The 26,329-nt window shown below is 42.6% G+C and overlaps 3 protein-coding genes across 3 annotated transcripts; 2 read left to right on the plus strand and 1 right to left on the minus strand.

The window, feature by feature from the left end:
- The first annotated feature begins 2,823 nt into the window (after positions 1-2,823).
- Positions 2,824-15,246, plus strand: LOC121086348 (calcium homeostasis endoplasmic reticulum protein). Its single transcript, XM_040589979.1, is given in 19 exon segments — positions 2,824-2,926; positions 3,027-3,200; positions 3,758-3,939; positions 4,691-4,828; positions 5,059-5,210; positions 5,579-5,690; positions 6,044-6,133; positions 6,778-7,015; positions 7,338-7,516; positions 7,922-8,318; positions 9,724-9,872; positions 9,874-9,963; positions 10,794-10,927; positions 11,221-11,307; positions 11,611-11,760; positions 11,886-12,002; positions 12,481-12,575; positions 13,125-13,310; positions 14,111-15,246. Coding segments are annotated over 19 exon segments (2,733 nt in total). The 5' UTR covers positions 2,824-2,901; the 3' UTR covers positions 14,149-15,246.
- On the minus strand, positions 15,171-20,625 carry C4H19orf44 (chromosome 4 C19orf44 homolog). Its single transcript, XM_040589980.1, has 8 exons — positions 20,499-20,625; positions 19,641-20,267; positions 19,028-19,385; positions 18,385-18,461; positions 17,544-18,018; positions 16,586-16,681; positions 16,297-16,463; positions 15,171-15,877 (listed from the first exon to the last, which is right to left on the minus strand). The coding sequence occupies exons 1-8, from the start codon at positions 20,544-20,546 to the stop codon at positions 15,791-15,793; spliced, it is 1,935 nt and encodes a 644-aa protein (XP_040445914.1). The 5' UTR covers positions 20,547-20,625; the 3' UTR covers positions 15,171-15,790.
- A 251-nt stretch (positions 20,626-20,876) lies between these two features.
- On the plus strand, positions 20,877-25,133 carry CALR3 (calreticulin 3). The gene is given in 12 exon segments (XM_040589118.1): positions 20,877-21,287; positions 21,439-21,477; positions 21,480-21,574; positions 21,576-21,643; positions 22,323-22,416; positions 23,247-23,357; positions 23,359-23,457; positions 23,575-23,628; positions 23,630-23,689; positions 23,776-23,919; positions 24,558-24,650; positions 24,759-25,133. Coding segments are annotated over 12 exon segments (1,101 nt in total). The 5' UTR covers positions 20,877-21,208; the 3' UTR covers positions 24,924-25,133.
- Positions 25,134-26,329: the final 1,196 nt, after the last annotated feature.

Genomic DNA, 26,329 nt, shown 5'->3' on the forward strand with positions numbered 1-26,329 from the left:
TCATGTATAATGACCCTGTTATTAACTCGGAATGAAGGGGGTTGGTTGGAGTTTTTTACTTGCAGGAAGCTTTGGGAGTGCCATGCATTATTAGTAATGACCACTCGTGAGAAACCAGATTAATGTTTTGCTGTGTGGGTGTGATACCTTACCAGGTGGTTACGTAGACTGAAACTACGCCAATTTGGGTGTCCTAACACCAGTCGCTGGTATCCTTAGGAGTGTTTTGATTTCCATTACGCATTTCTAATGTGTATAAATACATCACAGAATGGGAGAAATTCTTCCCAAAACAGTCCTGGATAGTTGTAGAAATACCAGTGTGAGGGAAACCAACCTCTCCCCACTGCCTGTGGGGTTTCTGTTGATAGCTTCGTAGAGTATTCGGTGCTCTTTCAATAGATCTTCAAAGTATTTCCCTGGCAGATTCAATTTTAGTACCCAGTAGTAATTGGAGCATCTTTATCACCTGGTAAAACGCTTGTGTTTTTTAAATAAATGATTGCTAAATAAAATTGAGGCAATACTTGGGCTTTGTAGGTGTACAGTGATTTGTAAAAATGGTAATTTGGGATCAATTTATGATGATTCCTGAAGCTCAAGACCTTTTCTTTCTAATCTGTGTTCAAACTCATATTTTTCTGATGTAGCATTTTGCAGCAGAAGAAACTTCTGCCATGTAGCTCTTTGTGAAAAAGGTGCAATACAAATAAAGGGAAAGTTTTGTTTTTCTAAGGCTTCCTTTTCTGAACCATGTTGTAAGCTGTTAAAAGTAATTCTGAAATATCTTGGTGGTGGTGGTAAAGACAAGTAAAATTTGTTAATCCTGAGACAACAGGTGTATGATAGAATCACAGTATGTAGATACACAAGCGCAAAATACGCAGGTGGCGGTCACTGCCTGTCTTTTTGGGGGGGTTTATGTTGGTACTCTATAAATATATGTGAATATGGGTGGTTTTAAAAAACAAAACAAAACCATAAAAAATGCACTCCTTACTGTATGAAATCTGGCACTTAAGCAAATGAACACTTTTGTATTATTTTCCTGTTCTTATTTCTGCTGTCGTTCTGTGAAGTTCTGGATGTTACTCAGCCAGATTGCCTGTGACACGCCCCTCCGGCCTGTAGCTGATGTTGCTGATCTGGGATCCCTTACAGGCCGACAGGAAGAAACTGCACTGGTGACTTCCAGGTACTTGGGACTTTGTCCTGTCTGAAACAAATCAGGTGCTCAGGTGTTTTTTGGCAGACATCTCTGTCAGGTAACTGTAGCATTTGGAGCATTTTGTGGATAAGCAGTCACTGTGTTCTGAGAAACATGACAGCCTGGGTGGTGACTCTGGGGCTCCAGTGTGCAAAGCAGTGACGTGTGTGTTGGCACAAAAGGTGGCAGAAGGAATTTTGAAAAGTTTCATACTTTTTTGAGTATAAGCTGAGATTTGAACTTCATCTGGTCTCCTGGTATCTGTGTTAATTCCAGGACTGTAGAGTGATGCAGAATTGTCAGTTTGTATTTGATTCTTCCCCCACCCCATCCGCCCAGCCTTTGTTATTTGGATACATGGAAGCATCCATCTTTCTGAGGTTTTATATCCTGTAGATAATATAGTGGGGTCTTCATGGTTTGTCTTGTTAAGAATAAAAAGTTATGCCTTTTTGTAAGGCTGTCTGTGAGTTACCTGTGTGAGTGGAAATCCTGTGAATTGTAATTTAATGCTTGAAATTTAAGATGGTGATTACAGCTCCAGGTGAGCCTTAGGATATTCAGGTTTACTTTTGGCCTCATGATTCCCAAATAATCACTTCCACTTGTAGATTCAGTTTTCCTAAAATATTAAAAGACCTCAAACTTGTTTGAACCCTGCTTTGAGTTTTGATGTCTAGTTCTCATATAAATGGTCTTGAAGCGTGGTGGGTTTTTTTGAGTTTTTTTGAATCGTGTAAGTAGGAATTAAGCAATTTCAGCCATGCCTTGTAGCTCAAGTTGGATGTGAACATGACCAGATCAGTGCCTCGCTTTTGAAGGAATGCTTTCCTGAATCCAGAAGGTATATGAATGTGCTGTATTTTTAATCCCACTTTGAAAAATAATGGAGGATCAGGTGAGTTAAGAACCAGAAATTATTTGGATGTTATTGTTTTAACTGCATGAAGAAATAAGTCACTGAAAGAAAGCAAGTGCTTAAATAATGGCCCTGTGTAGCATCTGCACTTTCCCTAAGTTTTTAGGTTCAGCTCACTCTCTACTGAGCTTCCTGCACATCCATGTACCTTTTCTTGTTATGCCAACGGTCTGCATAGCTTAAGTGCTGCTGCGATGGATCATCCTCCAAAATGAAACACGTTAAATAACATTCTTTCCTTTAAATCTCCAACAACTGAACTGCAGCTTGGACGTGGTGGTGGAAAAGTTGAGGAATCACGTGCTTCTCGAAGTGAGGCTCTGCAGGTATTTCGTGAGCTGAGCAGGGGAGCTTCTGAACAGGACCTGCTGCTCCCTCAGAGGCCGGCGAGTGGCCGCGGCGGGAGGGCGACTGGGGAGCCGCAGTGGCCCTGAGTGGCCTGAGGCCCTGCCCCGCGGGCCTGTACACGGCCGGGCCTTGGCCTGTGCCTGCCCGCGGGCTCGCTGCGGGTCCCGGGGCCTCCCCTCAGTGCATCCCCCCTCAAGGCCTCGCCCTTAGGGTGCCCCCTGCCTCCCAGGACGCCTCGTCCCGCCAGCCGCGCGCGGGAAGGGGCGGGCGGAAGTGGTGGAGGAACCGCCGCACGTGCCGCGTCGCGCGCGCCGTCTCCATAGCGCCGGGGCCGTAAAGCGCGGCTGCGCGTGCCGCCTGGCGTCTCACGGCACTTCCGGCCGGTGCGGCCTAGCGGCGGCGGTGGCAGCCCCGTTGTCTCGCAGCCATGGAGATGCCGCTGCCGCCCGATGGTGAGTGCGGGCCGGGCCGGGCGGGGAGAGCAGGGAGCGGGGGGGGGGGGGGCGGGGGGTGCGCGGGCTGGCAGGGGCTGATGGCGCTGCCTCCACACAGACCAGGAGCTGCGGAATGTCATCGACAAGCTGGCGCAGTTCGTGGCGCGGAACGGGCCCGAGTTCGAGAAGATGACGATGGAGAAGCAGAAGGAGAACCCTAAATTCTCCTTCCTCTTCGGGGGTGACTTCTACGGCTACTACAAGTACAAGCTGGCACTGGAGCAGCAGCAGCGTGAGTGGGGCCCACGGCTGGCGCCGGGCCGGCGGCTCGGGGCTGGGACCGGGCCGCAGCGGGCCCCGCTCCCCTCCCCCGCGGCCCCGGGTCCCGGCCCCCGCTCGGCGCCGGCTGGCGGAGCCACTTGTGTCCCTCGTGGCCACGCTCTGACCTGCCCGGGCTGGGTCGCAGCCTCGTCCTGCTCTCCGAGCCCTGGGAGATGGTGGAGCCCAGCCCGCGGCTCTGGCCGCCCCCCAGTTGCGCGTCGGGGGGGCGGGTACCGGCAGTGCGGTGGGACGCAGCTGGACACTGGAAGGGCCCACGGGAGCGGGGTGGGCCGGTGCAGCAGCTCCGGAGCTGGGCTGGTGCTGGGGTCGTTCCTCTCGGAGTTCGTAAAGAGTTGCAGACGCTCCCCTTTTATGCCATCCACCCTCGACTGCGTGATGCTCATTTTGTGTTAAGCAATTCCATAAAGAGCGAGGGTCAGTTTGGGACCCAGCATGGTTTTCGTGTGTGGGCTGGCGGTTGCAGGTTTCTCTGTGAGGCTTACTTTAAAAGTTTATTTTGTCCGACAGTGTTGTGCAAGCAAAGTCAAGATATCGAGGCTACCACACAGATCCAGCCACTGCCACAACCATCTCTCCCACCGGCGGCACCTATCCCAGCCCCTCAGGGCACTCCTTCTGTGGAGGAACTTATCCAGCAGAGTCAGTGGAACCTGCAGCAGCAGGAGCAGCATCTCCTTGCTATGAGACAGGTTGGTTTAAGATAAGTGCTCACGTAGTTTATCCTCACCTGCCAGTGGTTATAGAAATTAGGAGTGAAGAGGGAGAGGAATGTTTCCTTCTGACTAGCAGTGGTGTTGTGTGTTGGCGAGGAGAGGGACTATTGCTTTGCTTATTTTTGTTCTGTGACAGCTGCTGTCATCTCCTTAGAACAGATGTATCTGATGTGCTAGCAGGATTGGTCTTTGATTAAAATGTTTTATTTACTACATGGAAAACCTTGGTCATTTGCAGAGTGGAATAAATTGTGACTGCTTCAATGCTGCAGGTTGCTGGGAACTGCAAGACATTCTAGCTTGTACTACTTTTAAGGTGGATTCTGATTAGGGGTGGAAGGGAACTGCGTGCTTTGAACTACTTTTTGCAGGCAGTGTTTTGCTGTTACTACTGGGAACCAAACTGAAGAGTTCCTGGAGGAAAGCAGTATGCCTAGATTATGTTCTATACGTTTAGGAGCTTCCTGCAATTTTTTTTCTTCCAGTGATGGGGTGGTATTAGAGGTGGAAGTGGAGTGGACTTTTTCTGAAGAATGAGAAAAGTCTTTTCTTCTCAAAAACAAACAACTGAAACATTTGTGTGTGGTCACATGCTTGTCAAAGGTCTCGGTCTTTGAGATACCTGCTTATGGCAAAGAGGATGGGGATATGGCAGCTAGTTCTTTAAAAGAATATTGAATGCAATATAATTCTTCCTTTTTATTTTTCCCCCTTCTGTTTATTTCAGGAACAAGTCACATCAGCAGTAGCCCTTGCAATTGAGCAACAAATGCAAAAGGTTTTGGAGGAAACCCAGTTAGATATGAATGAATTTGACAACTTGTTGCAACCGATAATTGACACTTGTACGAAAGATGCAATTTCAGTGAGTGATCTAAATCTGAACAGTTTTTTTGTGGTATTGTGGATTAAGTACAGGTTGAATTTTGAGAATGTTTGTATAGTAAATAGCAGCTTTATTGTTCTGTTGTATAGTAAATGAGATAGCTGTTACCTGAAAACTTCCCTTCTTGCAGTTATTTCAGAGCACTAGGAAGTCCATGTGATGTGAACACGTTAGATTAACATCACATATTTCAAATTTGCTTTTCTAAGGCTGGCAAGAACTGGATGTTTAGTAATGCAAAATCTCCTGCACACTGTGAGCTCATGGCTGGGCACCTGCGAAATCGTATTACGGCAGAAGGAGCTCACTTTGAGCTTCGGTTACACCTGATCTACTTAATCAATGACGTATTGCATCACTGGTAAGAACTATGGTTTTTGATTTTGAGGTTTTGATTAATTTGGTGAAGTCTCTTTCGACTAGATACGTTGTTAGCTTGAGTAGTCATTTTTTATTTTTAATGCCTTAATTATTTTTAACAGCTGTCTTTTAAGATGTCCATAGCTGGCACAAACATCTAGTGTGTTAATAATAAAATTCAGCTTTTACCTACTTTGTGTATTCTTCCTGGAGACAAGATTTTGCAATAAAAATGTAAAGGAGAGAACTCTCTATTTTGTGAATCCTCTACCTTCAGTATAGCAGAAGTTCAGATGAATTGCATATTACAGTGCTCTTAGTGTTATATTAAAAGGCCGTAACTCTTCTCTTCCCATTCCTTTCTTGAAGCCAGCGGAAGCAAGCACGGGATCTTCTGGCTGCTTTACAGAAGGTGGTTGTGCCTATTTATTGTACCAGTTTTCTAGCAGTGGAGGAGGATAAACAACAGAAAATTGCCAGAGTGAGTATCTGGTTTTGATTTAACCGTTAGGCTTTGCTTCATTAGGTTAGTGCTAGGCAAATTTGCAAATAGGGGGATGGAAGATGACCACTGAGATTTTTCTAGTCTTGATTGTCTTAATGAAGTCTGTTACAGGATGTGCTTTAATTCATGTTTAAACTAGTAGTTAAAAGTACCTAGACTTTATTTGCAAGTTATCGTAGCGATGAATGCATCTGAATCTTCAGTGGTTCAAAGTCAAGTGCCGAAATTTTATGTCTATTTGAAAAAGCTAGAGAATGAAAATGCTATGCCTCAATTTTTCTTTTATTGTTCATAATTTCTAAAAACTTTTCCCTCTTGAATTTATGCAGCTTCTTCAACTATGGGAAAAGAATGGGTACTTTGATGAGTCGATTATTCAGCAGTTACAGAGCCCGGCTCTTGGACTTGGCCAGTACCAGGTTAGCCACAAATGAAAAGTAACATTTTTCTTATTTATGTAAGTATTTTAAAAAATAGTTTAGGATTTTTTTTCCTTTTTTGAAAGGTAAATATTAATTCCCCCACCCTCCCCTCTTGAAGTTGTTCACAAGGGATTATGAAGATAATGTAAAACATAACCTTGTTATTTCAAATATTTAATAATCTGCCTGCTGATATTTCATGCTCATGGTCATGGAAAGTCTATTTGCATTTCTAACTGCAACAGTCATGTACATATTTGGCAGTGTGTTCTCTTTTTATGGAAATGAGTGTTTGGTAGAAAGGAAATTAAAGAAACTGTAGCTTTAAATTGGATACACTAAGCATAAAAATTGTTGTGGCAGCAAGAACTATTCATTTTTAGCATTAATAATGAATGCTGTTGATTTTAGCTGTATTTGAAAGCTAGGCATTAATATAGATGGTGGACACCTGCAGCCTGCAGAAAATATTTTGGAAATCTTCACGGAGCTTCATAGTGTGGCATAGTTCTTCTGCCAGCAGGTTATCCTGCATTCTTATGTATTTCTTGGGAGAGGGGATGGAGAACAATACTGTAAATAGAATAACCGTTTTAGATACAGTGTTAACTTGTTCTTCTGAATTTATCTCATTTTATCAGGCAAATTTGATCACTGAATACGCAACGGTAGTACAACCTGTACAAGTAGCTTTCCAACAGCAGATACAGAACCTGAAAACTCAACATGAGGAGTTTGTAAACAGTTTAACGCAGCAGCAACAGCAGCAGCAAATACAAATACCGCCACTAGAGAACGAGGTGAAATCAACACCCCCACCTCAAGCCCCCACAGCAGCACCAGCCTCGGCTCCGCCATCTGCTCCAGTTACACAAGCAGGTACAAACCTCTTCTGGGGACCTGTGCACAAATCAGTAGGTGGCAACACTGAGTTTTTGCTCCTTTTTTAGTAGCGAGGTACAGTGCTTTTCTGGTTTGGTTCTGGCAAAGCCTGAAACTGGTTGGAGGCTTGCAGCTGGTGCAGTCTGGTGCTTGAATATAGAAAGAACCAAAGAGACGAATGTTAAATGGATCACACATCCTCTCTCCTAGTAATATGTTACGCATCAATAAAATTTGGATGGAGCCTGTTGTAGGTGTGCTGCTGTTTCATTAACTACATGTGACCTGGGTGCTTATGATAGTCTCTGATTTGTTTCAGATGATGGTAAATCTCAGCTGCCTTTAGCTGGTTCTACAGAGTATGACACAACAGGGTCGGGAGTGCAGGATCCTGCCTCTGGTGGACCACGCGGCCCTGGATCTCATGATCAGATTCCTCCAAATAAACCACCCTGGTTTGACCAGCCTCACCCTGTTGCACCATGGGGTCAACAGCAGGTAACAAATGCAGTTCTGAAACGAGACATAGAGGGAGGTGGAGGTTCAGAATGGCCGTCATGGTTGTGGAAGTGTGGTGAGAAGCTGTGAGTTTGAAATCCACATTCAGTTGTCAAGCTTTCTCATTCTGAACCCAGCTAAAGGCAAAGTATAAATTGTATTTCAGTTTGTCAACCATCGCGCTTTCCCTGTGAACAAGCAGAAGTATGGCTTGAGTACAGAGCTGTTTGGTTCAGTAACAGTCTTTCCCGTCTTTTCTCTGAAGCTGCAGTTCAGACCTTGTATACAGAAAGTTCTTTCACTTGTGCGTGTTGCCTACAGACTACATTTTAAAAGGTAGATTGCTTTTATTGCGTTCTTTATTTTTTGTTGCCTAATGACCAGGCTTCTTTTCTTCACTGCCAGGGACCACCTCATTGTCCTCCGTGGAATAACAACCATGAAGGAATGTGGAATGAACAGAGAGATCAAGGCTGGAACAATCAGCGAGAGACACCTTGGAACAACCAGCCCGATCCTTCTTGGAACAACCAGTTTGAAGCACCGTGGAACAACCAGCATGAACAACCTCCATGGGGTGGGGGTCAAAGGGAACCTCCATTTCGAATGCAGCGGCCACCTCACTTCAGAGGCCCATTTCCTCCACATCAGCAACATCCCCAATTCAACCAGCCCCCGCATCCGCATAATTTCAACCGCTTTCCACCTCGCTTCATGCAGGATGATTTTCCACCTCGCCATCCCTTTGAAAGGCCTCCTTATCCTCATCGTTTTGATTACCCCCAGGGGGATTTTCCTCAAGGTAAAGTGTGTACCAGGCCAGGTTTTCTTACGTTGTGATCCTGATTGCCATTACAAAATTATTTAGTGTTTTGGGGCGACAGCTTGTTCTTGGTGAATTGTGTTCCTGAGAAATGTTGAGCTTGGGGGTTTGGGAAGCTACTGCCGACAACTCAGTAGGAAATACATGCAGAGTGGGATGCTTCCTTGCTTTTTGAGTCTTCCTTCCATAACAGATGGCAGAGAACCAGAAAATGTAATCCAAACTCAAGTCAGCATCTGTACAGGCACCCTTTTTGTGACTATTTCACTTTAAAAATAGTAAGCTCGAAGGTGAGAAGCAGCATTTGCTTGTGAATTCAATCCCCTGCATATCAGGCTGTAGATGAGGGCTCTTCATCTGTGCCCTCCCTAGGTGGAGAAAGCTAGAGGGAGACAGGCTGGAAGCATTTGTTGTTCTGCATGTGTTCATCCATGCCCTTCTTCTCTTTATTTTTACTGAGAAGCTCTCTAATTATCTGTCTTAAAGTTGTGTGGCTTGGTAGCGTCTGGTGAAATGATCCTTGCCTCCAGTTCTCCCTTCTTGTTTGGTTTGCTCTCTGGCTGGACCACGGGGATGTCTGAGAGCAGTTGGTGCACTGTTTGCCTGGCCTCTGTGGCTCCAGTTTGGCTGCGGGCCCCCTTGTGAAGCCTGGTATAGTTCTGCCCCAATGTAATTTCTATTTCACGTGGAGAAGTTTTCCTGGAAAAACTGTTGGTTCTGCTGCAGAAAGTGTTCATTTTCAGTCTTGCATTTTTCTCTACATAGTGCAATGAGTTCAGCAGGGTATCCTGACGTTCATGGCAAATGGTTCGTCCATCAGTGCTTGGATGGATGTCATTCACTTCCTCTATTTAAACAGGATATTGTCTCTACCTCTTCTCAAAATGCCTCTTTAAACAAAGTATTTTCTTGTCACCTACTCATGTGAGTTAATGCCTGCCATGTTTCTTTCTTTATATGTGTTGATTTGACATAGACACAGAACTAATGACAGGTCCTTGCAAAGCCACAACTCTGTATTTAAGTTTCAGAAACAGATCCCACCAGTAGCTGCCCCGCTGCATCTGGAACCTTTTGTTCTTGAGCTTATCTTTCTTGTGGCGCTTTTTGACCACCAGTACATCCCAGAGTGAGTGGTGGCTTAGGTTAAAATATCCTTCTTTCTTGAGAGCAGTTGTTGCGGCCAGAGGGGGAGATGCACTGCAAGATAATAATGAATGTGGACCTGTAGCCAGCCTCTAGTTCTTCAGTTCCGTTGCTTTTCTGGATGTGCAAGGTTCTGGGTGCCAAGATTGTTTTTTTAGGATCAATGCACTAACTGAAGTATAGCTCTGCCTTTTTTCTCTATAGCTAAATAAAATGTTTTAACCCTCCTACTCTGCAGAAATTGGACCTCCTCATCATCATCCTGGTCACAGATTGCCTCACCCTGGAATCAGCGAGCATCCTCCCTGGGGAGGGCCACAGCACCCTGATTTCGGGCCTCCCCCGCATGGATTTAACGGGCAGCCTCCTCACATGCGGCGACAAGGCCCCCCCTCACATGAACCATGATGATCCCAGTCTGGTGCCAAATGTTCCCTACTTTGATCTTCCGGCTGGACTGATGGCTCCACTTGTAAAAGTAAGTGCTTGCAGTGGGCCCTGGCTAGTAGGATTAAAAGATCAAGATCCTTTGGTCAATATTAGGGACAGTTTAAGATGACATACATAATATCAAATCCTTCCATCCAGCAAACGTTAGCCAAAGTTGTGGGGTATGCAAGGGCAGGAGCCAGGTGAGAAGGTAGTGAAAATGGGCACACTTTCAAGTGCTGTGTGCTAGTGAAAGCTGGTTGAGCTCATCTGTGTGAAAGGCTTGATTTACCCTTTAAAATTTTACCCCTGTTTGTAGAGAATAGAAATCTCCTGTGATTTTTTGATGGCCAGAGGGACTTTGCAGTTCTGATGTGGCCACTGTGTGCTGCTTTTTGGTGTTCACAGTTCTTTCTTATAAAGACGTTTGCGACACTAATGTTATATATATGAACAAAGAACAACAGAGAACAAGAAATGTTATCTGTATTAGCATACATAAGTTTATGCATTCTGTGTTTGAGATGAACAAATAGGTCTCTTCCATCTCTAACTTTGTGTTACTTTCAGCACACACCAGCTTTTGCCAGGCTTCCATCCTGCCACCATTATCACAAAGGTGGATACATGAGATCCACATTTTATCTGCCTGGCAATCCAGTTAATGCTGCAACCTGTGTATCCTGGATTTTTCTCATAGACTCAAAATGGTAGTGATAGCACAAGAAAGCATTGGGTCATCGCAGAATCCTTATTTCTGGACCATTTTTTATCCAGTAGTGAAATGTGAGGTCCCTACGCAGTTGAATCTATATTTATCTCTTCAGGTAGCCACCCTATGACACATGACACGAATGTAATTTGTTTTGTTTCCGGCAGCTTGAAGATCATGAATATAAACCTTTAGATCCTAAAGATATACGCCTTCCACCTCCAATGCCCCCCAGTGAGAGACTACTGGCTGCGGTTGAGGCATTTTATAGTCCACCATCTCATGACAGGCCTAGAAACAGGTAAGAGTAGGTGTAGTTAACAATATGGTAAGGAAAATGCCCTAAGAAGCTGTCTCAAACCACAACGTGCCTCTCTCTTCCTTAGCCTGTGTCTTGGTTCTTCTAATGCTGAAATGAGTGCTCTTGTTGTATTGTGAACTGCATACGCTGTTTGGTCTTACACTGAAATTTGCGAGACTTTTTTGCCCAGGCCCTTTGTTCCCTGCAAAAATCTAGCAGAAAATCTGAACGCCTCCGTTGATGAAAGCAGAATTTTACAGATGTCGGTTCTGTGTGTGGTTGATTTATTGCAGTGAAGGCTGGGAGCAGAATGGACTGTACGAATTCTTCAGAGCTAAAATGAGAGCGAGGCGGAGGAAAGGTCAGGAGAAGAGAAATAGGTGAGAGATCCTGTCTGCTCCCTTCTGGTGCATGCTGTTGGCTTGGAAGGTGCTAAGGGAATACCTTGGGCTAAATGCAGAGGGAAATTCTGTTCAGCAACATGCTGATGGAATAACGGAGTTTCAGCTTGCTGGAGTTTTTCTGATCTGCGGAAAATAGTTTTTGCCACACTCAAGTTTTCACTGAATTGTCTGCAGAAATACAGCACCTGCATGTAATTTGAACTTGATCAGAAGTATATTTGTGTTTTGCATGCTTCTCCCAGGAGTTTCACTGGAGTTTCTCTGTTTTTATCTGTGCAGTGGGCCTTCTCGGTCTCGCAGTCGGTCTAAAAGCCGAGGTCGCTCATCCTCACGGTCTAATTCACGATCTTCAAAATCATCTGGCTCCTACTCGAGGTCACGATCTCGCTCTTGCTCTCGTTCACGATCCTATTCACGGTCTCAGTCCAGGTAGAGTGCAATGGGCTGAATCTTGGGAGCTGGGGGAGTGGAATAAAAGCATCCCTCAACAATGAGCTGAGCAAGGAACCGTGGCTGCTGCTCTGGTAACTTGTGCCTCTGATCTCCCTTTCCAGAAGCCGGAGCAGGTCCCGCTCTTCTCACAGCCGCTCGCGATCACGGTCACGATCAAGATCGAAGTCATACTCCCCAGGAAGGCGGCGCCGGTCCCGGTCTCGCAGCCCCACTCCTCCGTAAGCTTTTTGTTGTTTGTGCCTCTTTTTACCTGGGTTGTTTGGAAAAGTACCAACAAGGGTGCTTTCTCCTGAGCTGGGTATCATGAGCATTTCAACAAATAGTAGAGGAGAAGACAGAAAGCAGATTTAAAAACAATGTATACACTATATGAGCTTAGAGAGAGAGTATTACTCTGTTGTGGTGGCCTTTTGTTATAACAAAACACTGCGTGACTGTGAAGGCTTTGTATGCCTTCCTGGGAAGCAGGAGGAATCCTCCAAGTACTCTGTTGGGAAGACCGTAGTGTTGGATTTCCCTTGTCCTGAGGTGTTTCTGGTGCCTTTATAACTCCTTAACCTAATAGTTTTATAAAAGAATAGCTTAGTAGAACGGATGGGATGATATGAGGTGTTGATGTTTAACAGCATTCAGATGACCTTGCTTTGTGTCAGAACAATATCACTTGTTCTTAATTTGTTCTTCTGATTTTCTTAGTTCTTCTGCTGGTTTGGGCTCCAGTTCTGGGCCTCCTATACCAGAATCAAGACTTGGAGAAGAAAACAAAGGCCATCAGATGCTAGTGAAAATGGGTAAGGTGATATTCTAGAGTCCTACACAAGCCAGGAAACAAAATCAGGCACCAAACTCTTGGATACAGTTAATTAGTGCATGTTTGTAAGTGATTATCCATTGGTATTCCAAGGTCAGCGTAAGGCTATTCAGAGATAGAAGTATACAGAACACAGAGCTGTGGTGGCAAGTTACCTGTCTGGGCGGGGTATGGAATACAGAGACACCAATTTGGCATCAAATAAAACTTGGATCAGATAGAACCAAGGTATTTAATCTCCCTGGGCGCAGAGCGGCAGGGTTGACTGGACAGACTGGGCTTGTGCTGTCTTTCCCCTTGCCCTCTTAGAAGTTTTCAGGGATAGTGCTGATGTTTGTCAGCTCCCTGAATCTGCCTGTTGACACTTGTGACGTAAATGGGACAGTTCATATGTTGTTTCGGGCTGGCTGTTACCGTCCTGCAGTGTCAAACTGACACTTTTTTTCGTTGTTTACAAAATGTGTTTGTCTTCAGAATTCTTGTAATAAAAAAATAGTTCTAGGACTGCAGTGTTGTGTCCTTCCTGCAGGATGGAGTGGATCTGGTGGACTGGGAGCCAAGGAACAAGGAATTCAGGATCCAATTAAAGGAGGGGATATCAGAGACAAATGGGATCAATATAAAGGAGTGGGAGTTGCATTAGATGACCCTTATGAAAACTACCGAAGAAATAAAAGTTACTCATTTATTGCACGCATGAAGGCCAGAGATGAATGTAAGTGAATATTTCTAATCAATTTTAGCAACTGTGCAGCCTTGATAGCTATTTTGTGCTATTTACTGTAGACTGTAAACCCAAATCAAGAGACTAATAACTCAATTAATTCTTTCTAATGTAATGGGCGTGGTAAAACAACAGGTAAGTAGGCATATACTCTGATTAACCCAGCATGTTTTCCTTTTTACGAGTTGTGTTGTATCCTAATTTCTGAAACATTAATTAATTAGCCTGTTCTGTGTAAGCCACTTCCTGGCTGCACTACCAAGAGCCTTGCATGTTTGAACATTGCCCTTCAAAACGCAAGAGGATCACAAAGGCAGTGGAGGGAGCTGTGCCACAGGAGGGATGACAGTTGCCAAAGCAGGAAGGTCTTTGTGTTTGAAATTAAGTTAGACCACGCTCACTGTTTGGCCCTGCCCAGCTCTGTTTCCTACAATTAGCACCATGTTCTGCCAAAGCCAGAACTGGTAATAAATTCACTGTAATGCAGGAAGGGTTCAGGAACTGTCAAGCTGCTTCTTCAGAGATGAAGGCAGTTACCCAAGTGATGGACTTTAGCAGAGAGTCTGTGTTACATAGAACAACACTTGTCAATGACTAAAAGAAAAAAAAATTGGCAAGCTAAATGAAGTCACTTCTCCCTACAGCTGCAGTAGATCTGTGTAATCAAATGAGTTCAAATAAAGCCCAAAAGGAAAGAAATTCCTTATCAATAGAGCCCTCATTCCATGAAATGTTTCAGACAGCTTAGGTAACTGCAGAATGTGTAAGAACTCTTTTCCCTATTGTTTCAGTGAAGCGTGAAACGCAAGACCCTCCACCACCCGAATAAGACTCTCAGAAGAAAGATGTCTTGCATCTTCTACAAAACATTAAACTTGTATAAATCCGGATTAAAGTCTGGAGGAAGTGACAAATGACTTACTTTTAAAACTATGGTGAAAAATGGAAAGCTATGACATGTACTCAACACTTGTTTAGTGTTTAAAAAAGGCCAGTCATTACTATGACATGTCTAGCACATTTAAGAATTTCCATTTATTTTGCAAAATTTTCTAATAAGTTACCCATTTTATACTAGAATTAAACCCCAGTCAAGCTATACCTGGTGCAGGATCGTGATTAATTCATTCCTGTGGAATACAGACATTATCTGATGTGGTTATATGTTCTCTAGTTCCATAATGTATGTTTATTTCTCTCAAAAGGTTAATTCTATTTGAAGTGGAGGGGTGCTGCCTTGGGATCAAGTCAGACTGATGCTGAGCAGTGTATCCTAATGTCTAAATGGGGAATGAAGCATCTAGTTCCAGTACAGGTGACCTATGAGCACTGTGCAAGCTTGTTAGAACCTACCATACAACTTAACACCCCTACACACCAGCTGCTGCAGTCACAACTCTGGTCAGAACACAAGGGTTAACTGTTCTAGCTTTTCAAGCGCTCTAAGGGATGTTCAATGCTTTGTAATGGAAGACATTCTTTAAGCTTTTTATATTTTTGTATATACCCTTTAATAAAAGCTAATTAGTTCAATAGAAGAGAATCCATTTTCTCTGCTCTGCAAGTTTCTAATAATGAAGCGTTCTTGGAAACTTCCTTTAATTGAAATGAGAAAAATAAAAGAAACCTTTTGTAACTGTTTCCAGAGACCACCAGCTAAAGATGTTAGGCCCTTACACTGCACTTCCACTCCAGAGGTCTGCGTGGTGGTAACCTCTTCCAGAGTCATTTGTTTGTATAGCAGAAGCCCTCTTAAAACCATTCAATTAATATGGTGAAATATCAGTTTGTTCTAGATCTACTGTAGTTGTGGAACTGTAACTGTCTGTGAATCAGCATACAACACCTGTATGTTATAGACTTGTGAATTTTATTGTTTTGCCTTCCAATAAACACTTTTTTTTAATAAAAATAAAATGCTGGCTCATTTCAGAGTAAATGGATTCCCACATGTTGGCTCTAAGCCTTCCTTGTAGTGAATTTATTTTAACTCTGTGTGGTTTGGTAGTAATCTGACAAGGCTAATGATACATAAACTCTCTTTAAATATGGTGCTGAAGTCAGGCTATGCTATTTTTCTACTGTGATCGTATTCCTCAGGTGCTGTAGTACAGACTTTTACTTCTACCATGATCACAGATGTGATTGCCGATCATGCTACTTACATGATATACATGATAAACACGCGTACTGTGATGACTTCCAGCACTCTCTTTAGAGAGAAGTGGTTTTGGGTTTCTCTTTTGCTGAACACTGACATAATCTGGCTGAAGGTTCCTGCCTCTCCCTGTATCATGTACAGTAGTAAAAAATTCAGTTATAGGAAAATAAATTATGTATGGTAAGATACGTAGCAGTTAGTACAAATCCTTCCAGTACAGCGTTTCTAACTTTTTATCTGTGCAGTTTGGAAGGGTTTCTTGTGCCAACTTGAAATCCGTAAATGTAAATTTTACTTAAAATTCAAAGAGTCAAAGCAGTTTTTCCTCCTGTGCTTTCCAAACTTCTTGACGCGCTTGCTCAATTGTTAGACGTGGGGATTTGTGATTCTTGATGTACTGCAAAGAAAAGTTAATACACAAATTTCTTTATTCTGTAGATAAATACTTTCTAGTATTGAATAAAAAATGAATCTTCATGTCAAGATACCTGCACTTTTCTATACCAGCAACAGAAACTGATACTTCTGTTGCAGCATTAGGAAGATCCTTGTTTGAGGACAGTTAAATGCTACAGCAGGAAGCTTATTCTTTCAGAACTATGGCTTCCAGTAAGTTTTTAGTCTCTTTTTTCTTTACTGTATAAACTCCTGATTTGTTGTTACTATGGGCAGAAGTATTACAGTATTCTACTATGAAATAATTTACTCACTGACAAAATGAACTTTAATAATATGCAAAGAAAATCAGTTTGCTGCAAATACTAGAAGCATTTGGAAAAGGTTCTGTCTAGGCTGCTGCCTGGTCTATCTAAATACCTCTTTAGCTTCTGCCAGGGTATGGTAGTGGAACTTCTCGTTTTCTAATGACTCCACAAGGGACGAGTGAAGGCGGTGAATGTTCTCTACAAACTGCTGAGTCAACATCAAGTGCTGTTTCAACATGGCATTTAAAACAAGGACTGACGGGTTGTAGGCAGTCAAGGCTGTAAGAAATAGAGAATGTATATTTAGTGATAGATTGCAGTCAGATAGGAAGGGCTAAAAAATCCAAGCAGGAGTTAGATGCAGAAAGTATAGTAAAACAGTAAGAAATGTTTTTCAGTACCTTCTACTGCATCCATGCTGATGACGTGACTGGCAATAGGTACTGGATCAATGTAACTGTTTCCTACAGGTGGGTCAAGTACTGCAGAGGTGTCTGCTGCATATGGGATAAAATTAAAAAGAGTTACTGGGTCTGGGGGGTGGAAACGTTTAGTACTAGGACTGGATTCAGCTTCAGCACTCTCGGCACATCAGCTGTGGCAGAACCACTGTAGAGCCTAAGATGGAAATCTGTCAGCCAAAAAAATATTAAAGTAGTTCTTACGACCTCCACAGTTTCCTTACTCTTACTTTCACAACACACGCCATTGCAGAAGACGTTTTTTCTAACCCTAGACAGAGTAAAAATAAAAGCTTTTGTAATTGAAGGAAGCTACTGCTTTCAAGCACACCTGAGTTTCTATTTTTCTCCTACTGGAGTGTGGCAAGAAGTAGCTCTTGGCACTTTTTCCTTTAAATAGAGCTAAGCAGGAAAGGAGCTACCCCTCAGAAACAGTTAAAGGTCACAGCTGTCATCTATAAATGGGGCCTTAGTGCTTTCCCAAGAAGTATCATGCATAAAATAATTTCACAATGAGTGGTCACTTTAGTAACAACACAATAGTATTGTTTACAATAGCAAAGATAAAGCAAAAATGTTAAATTCCATTTGAGAATATTACTCAGGCTATTGCAAGCTCTGTCACTAATAATAGGTACTAGTTCATCTGTCCAGAGTTCCTGTTGGGGTTTTTTAGCAGAAAAAACCTCACCAGTTCCAAGTTCTTATTCTGTTGTCCAATCCCTATCTTTTCTACAGATAGCAGATGACAGCATTGAGCTTTAGAAAGTTTTTAATTTAATGTCAGCTCTGGGAAGCTAGTACTGAAACTAAGAACCTTATCAAGGCTGACAAAGCTAGCACATGAAATACAAAACTGTAGAAACTGCCTGAATAGGGCAGTGTCTCGTGAACTTACTCTTTGACCACCAGCAGTAGGTGAATGGAGGATCCGCTGTCTGAACTGCAGTTTCTTTGACAGTTTTTCTCTGAACCTGGTCATGCCGCTCTCTGGTAAATGGAGCTGATAATGCTGAAGATCGGCGTTTTCCAGAATACATGCAGCTCTCAGAATGTTCCTCTGATGTTTCTGATACAGATTTCCTGCCTGTTGTAGACAGAGACCTTTCAAAGTCTTCAGAATATTCTGAATTAACAGTTTGCTCATCATGATCAAGATAATCCTCTTTGTGTTTAGGGACATCTGTAGAAACTCCACTTAAATGCTCTGAGATTTCAGCTTCAGTCACAGTCTTTTCAACATCCCCTTCAGAACCATCATTCACACTGGTTCCTGCACTTGTCATTTTACAAGAAGCTTGGTCCTTTTCCCCCAGAAATACATCTTTTTTTGGATTTCTGTTTGATTTTTGAGTAATTTGAATGTCTGTCCCCTGTAAAACAAACAACAGTACGTTAGGAGCGTCAACAAAATGCAATCTAGAAAATGCCTCCATTATTCTTTATCTGTTCTGCTGCACGTCACCAAGAGTTAGCTACTACTTTATTAGGAAATAAAAATGTTGCTCTCCTGTGACACTTTGCAAAATGTGCAGTGCTGTTACATTTACTTAGGAAATACAGGCACTAAACCCCACAATTTGGTCACATTTCAGTAGACTCTAAAATCCTGATCTAACCCCTACAGCTAATGAAACATCCACCTCAAACCACCTCTGAGTCGAAACATTTATTTTAGAATATCCACTCTCTACCAAAGGCAGAATGGAAATAGGTGCTAGCAGGGCATTTCTACTTACTTTCTGCTCTATTTCTGCTGCCTCATTGGTGATATTTGGTGCCAAATCATCAAGGCTCAGGATATTCAGTCTGAAATCTGCAATCAAATGACATGTCTTCATGAGAATTTGCATGACAATGACAGTACACTTTCCCTTAAGTGAGTAAAGTGGGGGAAAATAAGTCTGTACTATATTCCTAAAATGTAATGCTAAAAAGTAACAGCAGTCAATCACTCTAAATCTTTCACTAAGCTGCAGCTCTTTCTAACATTTCCTCCTTAGCCTGTTGGTGGATCTACTAGCCCAAGCTCAAGAGATTCTTGCTGCCCCTGACAGCCACTTGTTCTCACTCAGACCCGTTAGAACATTGTCTCATTAACATATGAAAACTATTGTAAAAGTTGTAATTGTTTTGACATTATAAAAGCCAGGGAAGCATCATTAAACTGAACCCATTAAATCAAAAGCCAAGAAAAATGCAAATACATTACACCAGATAAACAGATCAACAGAATTCCTTTGATAATGCCTTGGTTTATCTAAAATTACACCACTTAATCCTTTCAAAATGAGCATTTGCCCATGTTTGTTAGTAAATTTATCGATAAATTATTAGTACAATTCACGCCAAGTCTGCTGAGACAGTATTTAGAAAACTTACTGTTTGAGCTGCTGCTAGTTGAGTCTTCTGCATCAGCTGCTTCTGAAAATAATTCGTCTAATGATTTAATTTCACTTCTGTCACTTTCAAGTGACATTTGGCTTTGCTTGGTGTTGCCTGTTCTAGGCAGAGTAATCTTTACAGTATTGTCTTTCAGGGAAGAAGACGGCAACTGAGATCTCACGTTATGTTGTACTGGCAGGTTTCTGCTGTCTGATGAAGGTGTTGCTGAATTAACTCTACTGAAAACATTTTTCTCTGAATCTGTGCTGTCAAAACAAGGTGCTTTAGATACCTCTGTCAGTGAAATTTTCTTATGAGATGGAGGAGGCATTCTTGATGAAACTGGAGTCTTACTCTTTCAAAGAACATGAAAGATTCATGTGTTACTTCATTTGTTATGTGTAGATCATTAAAAAAGAAAACAAATTATAATGGCTGAAAAAGAGTAATTTTAAAATGTGAATTGAAGCTAAACCATATCATAAGCAAGCCACAAATGCAAAATTAAAATTAGTTTCTGGTGTTACCTACAGAAAAAGCAACCTACCAATGAAAATAATTTCATAAAAGCATAAATAAAAATATGTAATCCAATGAAGTCTGTATTTACCTTTCCACTCCACTTAGAATCATTCACAACAACCCTCTGATTCTTGTTTCCACTGGAAACCTCCATCAAGTCTCTCATTTCCTCTTCATCACTGTCCAAATCAAGCTGTTGTTTAAGCATAACATTCTTTTTAGGGCTTTGGATGCTTTCTTTTTCCTTTGAACAGGCATTACTGGGGGTCATATTTCTACTGGCAGTAGCATAATTCTTCAGATATTTCTTGCCCCTTGCACTGTGTTCATGACTGGACGCAGATGAGAGGGACTCTTTATTCAAAGTCTTCTGGCCCAAGCTGGTGTTCTGCAACTCCATCTGCTTTCTTCGATTCATGATTTTGCTCTCTAGTTGTGCCACTTTCCTCAGAGCTGAGCTCGACCGTGCATGGGAAGCGCTAACCGGAGTGCGCTTTACTATGTGTCTGTTGGCTGCCTGCACAGCACTTCCCAGCGTCTGGCACCACTGGCTGCTATGTAGGTTTTGGTTGCGCACCTTTAGGAACCTGCTGTGGCAGATCGGAGCTCTTCCAGTTCTCCCCAGCTCCTTGTCAACTTGAGAGAGGTCACTACAGGAGTGAGGGAGGGCGCTGTGCCCGGCTGTGATTCTCCTGCGGGGAGCATCGCTGTGGCCCTGCCAAGCAGAGGATGCAAAGAGCCCTCAAAGGCAGCGGCAAGCGGCCCGGTTCAGCCCCCAGTTCCCCGGACCGAGAAGACACTCCCGCTCCCCACGGCCCTGCTCTCGTCCCAGCCTCTGCCGGGCCACCCCCTCCCACCCGGCAGTGCACGCCCTCCCTCCCGTGGCTGCCCGAAGGCGGCTGGCGCTGGGGCAGGGCGGGGGCCGGGACGAGAGCCGGCGCCTCACCTGCCCTCCGCCCGCGGGCGCTCTCTGCGCCCAAGCGATCGCGGCCATCCCGGACGGACCGTTCTGAGGCGGCCACAACAGGGGCTCCTCCACAGCGGTCGGCGCCAGACCGTATCTCGGAAACCGCCACTCCCCAACAAACCGGCCCCTCATTGGCTCCGCGCAGAGCCGCCCTCCCGCCTCGCGCTCCTGCGACCTTTGGGCGTAGCCAATCTTCCAAAGCGCCGACTACAAGCCCCAGCGTGCATTTCACCGCGCGGGCACGTGGCAGCGCTCCTCCGTCGGCGGGCGCTGAGCCAATCTGGGCCCGCTTCACAAGTTGGTAGGAGAGCGTAGCCAATCAGAGCCCCCGACATGGAAAGAGCGGGGCCTCGAAGGCGGCGGAGGCGTGAGGCCGCTGCCGTGTGAGGGCGAGGGAGGCCATGGCAGTGGCTGGGCAGAGGAGGCGCGGTGGGGGAGCCCCGGCCGGCGTCGCGCTGAAGGTGGCCCTGCGCCTCGGGATCGCGCTGCGCTCCGTCCGTGCCGCGGTATATTTCCAGGAGCAGTTTCTGGACGGAGGTTGAGCCGGCGTAGGGGTTAGTGGTGGCCGGTGGGACAGCCACTGGTTGCGGCGCTGTGTGAGGTGAGTACTTGTACCGTGGTTATTGACCCCACTCTTGTGTTGCTGCCGGTGTTGGCCATGCGGGACAGCCAGCTGGCAGAAGAGGGGGATGAATTCCGAGTACAAGCCAGACCTTGGGAAGTTTAAATCAGTGTAGTTTTATGGAGATGCAGTGTGGGATAAAGGTACATGGGTTTCATTCAGCATAGGCTCTGGGAACCACCTCTAAAGCTGGGGATTTCCCTTTACAGATGTGCCATGCGTGGCAATAAAAGTTTTTTTTCTTTGCAAATGGAGAAAAATATAAGTTTGACTATTACACTAATATCTCTACGGGTCCACAAACAAGCGAAAATGCTAAATTTTATGCTGTGTCCCATGATTTAAACCATTTAGTAACAAAGGGAAGGCTCTGGTCATTCAGTACACTGCGAAACATGAGCAGCAGATAGACAGTGGTGGGGGATATGTTAAGAGTTTTTCCCTCAGATTCGGACCAGAAGAATCTAAGTGGAGATTCACATTATTACATTATGTTTGGTGAGTTTGTAGTTATTTCTTCATTACTAAAATGATGGCAGTGCTGTTGTGCAAGTCTTCAAAGATGGTTGTGGAAATGGTGGAAGAATAGTAAAGGAAGGCTGTCTTAAAAAAATAAGGGTGTTGTGATTGTAAGGAGTTTAGTTCTTCCATGCTTGAGAGATCTCTAAATATGTATTTACAAAATACATATTTATGCAAACATTCTGAGCTGATTTGAAGCACATAACTGAAAATGGTTAGAGTGAGCGTAGAATAAAAGTAGTTGTTCAGCAGGATCTTTTTAAGACCTTTAACTAAACATACTGCAGACCATTATCAGCCCTTATATATTTGTATGTAGTTTCCAGTGTCTTGGTGTGCACATCAAAGTGAAATTTGTCATTATGTATCTAATATATAGTTATTCATCTTGTGCCATAGATAACTTTTTTTGGTTTGCCTGGATTTTTGTGTTCTGGGGTTAGTTCTGTAACAACTAAATCTCAAACTACACAAAATCAAATTCTAAAGTAGATTTAAGGACTTTAAGTAAAAGCTGCATCATCCATTAAAAATGGACTGGAATACATCAAAATATGTGGGATGGGACAGATGTCTAGCAGCATTGGAAGGAAAAGGTAAGCAATCTGTATTTTTCTGCAAAGAAGTTAAGGATACAAAGCATATAATCTCTTTGTAAGGCCAAATATTTGTGGATCTGAGACAAAGAAGGTCCATGTTATTTTAAATTACAAGAATAAACACCATCCAATCAAGAAACCAATCAGATGCAAGGTAAGTACACATTCTCAGAGATACATAAACTTTAAAATAAACAAGTTACAGGGATATTGGGAAGAAAAAAAAACCCCAACCGAAACCAAAAAAACCCAAACAACTATTCCAAATATGTAACACCTTTGAGAAGTTCTACTTTTCACTGTATTTTAAAAATCACTTTAGTTTTGGGTTATTCAGATGTTTCCTGGTTCATGGTATGTTGGCATGCATTCATATGATTATCTATGTTGGCATACATATGATTGCATTCATAATACATGACACTGATACAGGAGGGAACAGGGTTCTGAGGGTGCTACATGTCACTAAGAAATGTATGTCATTGTGTTTCTTAATTTTAACTTTCATTCCACATTTCCCAGTGAGATACATATATATTACACATATATATTGTGATATAAATGTAAGATCCTGGATATATGCTTAACATTTTTACTGTTAACTTATGTAGTAACCCATTTTATGTGCCTTTGCTGTAGCTATTTGGGATCTAAATAACTTGTATTTGATATTAACTAAAATAATTAATTTATCTGCTACTGGTTTCAATCTTGAGATACTTCCTCTTGCCGGTCAGATAGGGAATGTGTTTTCTTGCAACACTTTGGTTTTGTTCAGAGACCCAGACGGCAGGACTGGAAAATATATGTAAAAAATGTCATTAATTTTACTTTTCCCCCTCTAGGAGAGTTTGGAAATTATTTTTGCTTACTGCTGCTCATGAAAAATCTATCAGAAATTAGTATTATAATTCTGATGTCAGGCAGTTCCTAAGAGGTATATTTAAGGTTCTAAAAATTTTACTTTCTTTCCTTAAAACCCAGGCTGACAGATATACACATCTTTATACTTTGATTATAAGGCCAGATCAGACTTACGACGTAAAAATTGATAACAAAATGGTTGCATCTGGCAACTTAGAAGATGATTTTGATTTTTTTGCCACCAAGAAAAGTTAATGATCCAACAGTGAGGAAACCCATTGACTGGGATGATCGGATGCAAATTGATGATCCAGAGGACATCAAACCTGAGGTAATTTGCTGTCCTTATTCTGCATTACTGGATTATTGCATTTCTGCTGAATGTGCGTTTGACACAGTTGAACTGTGAGCTAGGTTTATAGCTTAAACTTCCTGTGTCTTTTTAAAGGATTGGGATGAAGCTGAATTCATCACAGACACTAGTGCTGAGAAACCCGAAGACCCAAGATGCTGCTGCGAATGGAGAATGGCATTATGCTGTGGTCAAGAATCCTCTGTACAGAGTACAAATAATTTTGTAATCCTAGCTATGGATAACACTTTAAGCAACTTTTCTTTGCCTGTGTTCAGAACTCGTGGTTTATCCTAGGGGCAATGGAAACCAACGCAGATTAATAACCCAAATTAGAGAGGAGTTTGGCCTCATCCACAGATTGACAACCCAGATTAGATACTGAAGTCTGGAGAGTACAGTTATGAAAATATTAGCATCATTGGACTAGATATCTGGCAGGTAAGATGTCTTTACTGGAAAAGAAATAACTTTTCTCTTACTGAGTATATAGCAACCTGTTTACCCTTTGCATATAAACATTATCTGTTGTTTTGGGATCTTGGAGTCCTATGACTTTTAACTTGCTCTTTGTAAATATATGTATAAAATAGAAAGAGCTGTAAGACATGCTGATCTTCTGTTGTAGTTACTGTTTGGATGGTAATAATCTACAGGTAAGTGAGGGGCCTAAACTATTTTGTGTAACTACTGTAAAGTATGACTTACTCCACCTGACTTGGAAGCACATAACTGAGGCTTCAGGCAGCTCAGTTACTCCTGATTTACACAAAGATTAATGAGGAAAAACTGACCTCTGGGGCACCCCTGAGATTTTCCTTTGTCTTAGGTTTGTTGACTAGCCAGTGATGAGACTTCTTAGAGCAGTGAGGTACCTAAAGTTAAAACAAGTTCTTTAGATTCTTGAAAACAGTTGTCCAAAAAGAAAGAATTCTTCATCAAATTCTGGGGTTCTTGACATGATTAATTTATATTGAATATATGATACAAACAAACTATTAAAAAGAAAAGAAAGGTAAAAACTCTTTAGAAAACAAAGTGGCATTCTGGTGGGTTTTTTTCCCCCTATTCCTTCAAAGGTGAGAGCTGGCACAATTTTTGGCAACTTCTTGGTAATAGATGATAAGGCTTATGCAGAAGACTTTGGATATGAAACATGGGGAGAAACGAAGGTAACATGACATTCTTGGGTCTGTTTTGGTTCTTTATTACCACATTTTAAAAATCCCCTGTTTAATCTGATCAGGAACTTATCATGAAACATGACATCTTAATAGCAGGGTCCTGAAAGGGAAATGAACATAATGCAGATTGAGGAAGAGCAGGAGCAAGAAAGGGTTATAGAAGAAAAATACTTGGAGCAGCAGTTTAAGAAAAAGCTAGAGAGAAAAAAAGAATCTGGAAAGGATAGAGCAGTGAGAAACACTATTGAGAAGGAGTTTTAATGGTTATTTGAAAGAAGTTAACTTTTTTTTTTCCACTTAAATTGCTTGGTGCTCTTTTCACGTAAGGATTTTGATATTTTGTTAATAGCTTGTTGAAATCTGCACCAATGGAGCTGTACTAAAACTGGATTTTGTAAAAAAAAAAACTCAACATTACAATTTGTAACCTGCTTCAGTTCTGTTGAATAAAAATACCATGATATAATTAAATGCTCTGTAGAAGAGGTTAATTTTTTTAATTAAGTCTTTTTAATTTTTTAAGTCTTTTTAATTTTAAGTCTTAACACTGCTAAAATCTATTAAAAACACGTGTAATAAAGCACTAGGTTTTGGAACCATGTTGCACTTTTTCATGGTTTCGTATTAAATGTAAAATTCATGCTTATTTTTGTTAAGGAAATATCATAATAAGCTTTTTATGGTATTTCATTAAAGGGTTCAGCATGTCAATGTGTGAAGTGTGTTTCATAACATACATCAAACTAAGGAGGAGATAAGCTTTGCTAAGCTTCTGTAGTAATTGTGCACCTGTCAAGAGTTTCACAGATTACTGCAGCTGCAGAGCTGCCGCCTGGGCTGCTCTCAGCTGTTCTGCCATTGCTTACCTGCTGACAGAACATTCTAGCTCTCTGTCTCTGGGTGGGACCCCAGTGATAGTAGCCTGGCCATCCCCAAATCTGTCCTTAGAAGCGTAAATGTATTCAGACAATGTTTCCCCCCCCCCCCCCCTTCAGTAGCCTGAAATGAATACGGTCAGTGCCTGGAAGCTGTCTTAAATATTACTTTTTTTTTTTTCTAACGGGTGAAGGAATTTGAAACAATGAATGATGTGCCTGTTTTTCTGTCTGACCTGTCTTAAACTCAGTCTTGTCATTTGTTCAGTTGCTTCTTTTGTCGCTTCTTGGGTCCTTCCGCTCTTCTGGATTTCCTTCCCCTGTGCTCCAAGAACTAAGGCTACAAATCCAGCAAAAACTGAAGCTAGGCATGCAGAGCAATGGTTCTGCATTTACCTCCAGGCTGCCCTGCTGCTAGCTGAGAGGAGTTTTGTGTGGGAAGGAGATAGGATCTGTGGAATCCCGTTTCTAGCCTATGGAGCAACTGAGGTCAAATTCTTTAGCTCGTGCTGTCCCCTGTCAAACAATTCAGTGATGCTGTGGGATGAAGCACTTTGTATTTTAATAGCTTTCAGTCACCCTTCACCTTTTTTCCTAAACAAAGTCCTGTTGATTTAGCTTTTTATGGCCAGTGATCTAGTCACGTTCAGGCCGCTGTTCGACATTTATACCTTGCAGTTGGGGATTCGTTAACTTTGTTGTATTTCATTGCAGAGCTTAGTTTGGTGAAGCTTGTTGTGATGAGGCTTCTTGTCGTGAAGTAAAATAACTGGGTTTGTTTGGATGACCTGT

The sequence above is a fragment of the Falco naumanni genome, chromosome 4, assembly GCF_017639655.2.
Source record: "Falco naumanni isolate bFalNau1 chromosome 4, bFalNau1.pat, whole genome shotgun sequence".
Classification (NCBI taxonomy): Eukaryota; Metazoa; Chordata; class Aves; order Falconiformes; family Falconidae; genus Falco; species Falco naumanni.

Excerpts from the sequence above, each read along its gene's own strand:
- C4H19orf44 (XM_040589980.1), bottom strand. The coding sequence starts at position 20,546 with ATGGCCGCGATCGCTTGGGCGCAGAGAGCGCCCGCGGGCGGAGGGCAG. Across the intron at positions 18,462-19,027 it reads AACTAGCAGCAGCTCAAACA|ATTTCAGACTGAATATCCTG; the intron begins GTAAGTTTTCTA and ends ATTTGATTGCAG. Across the intron at positions 16,682-17,543 it reads CTACTGCTGGTGGTCAAAGA|CAGACACCTCTGCAGTACTT; the intron begins GTAAGTTCACGA and ends TCCCATATGCAG.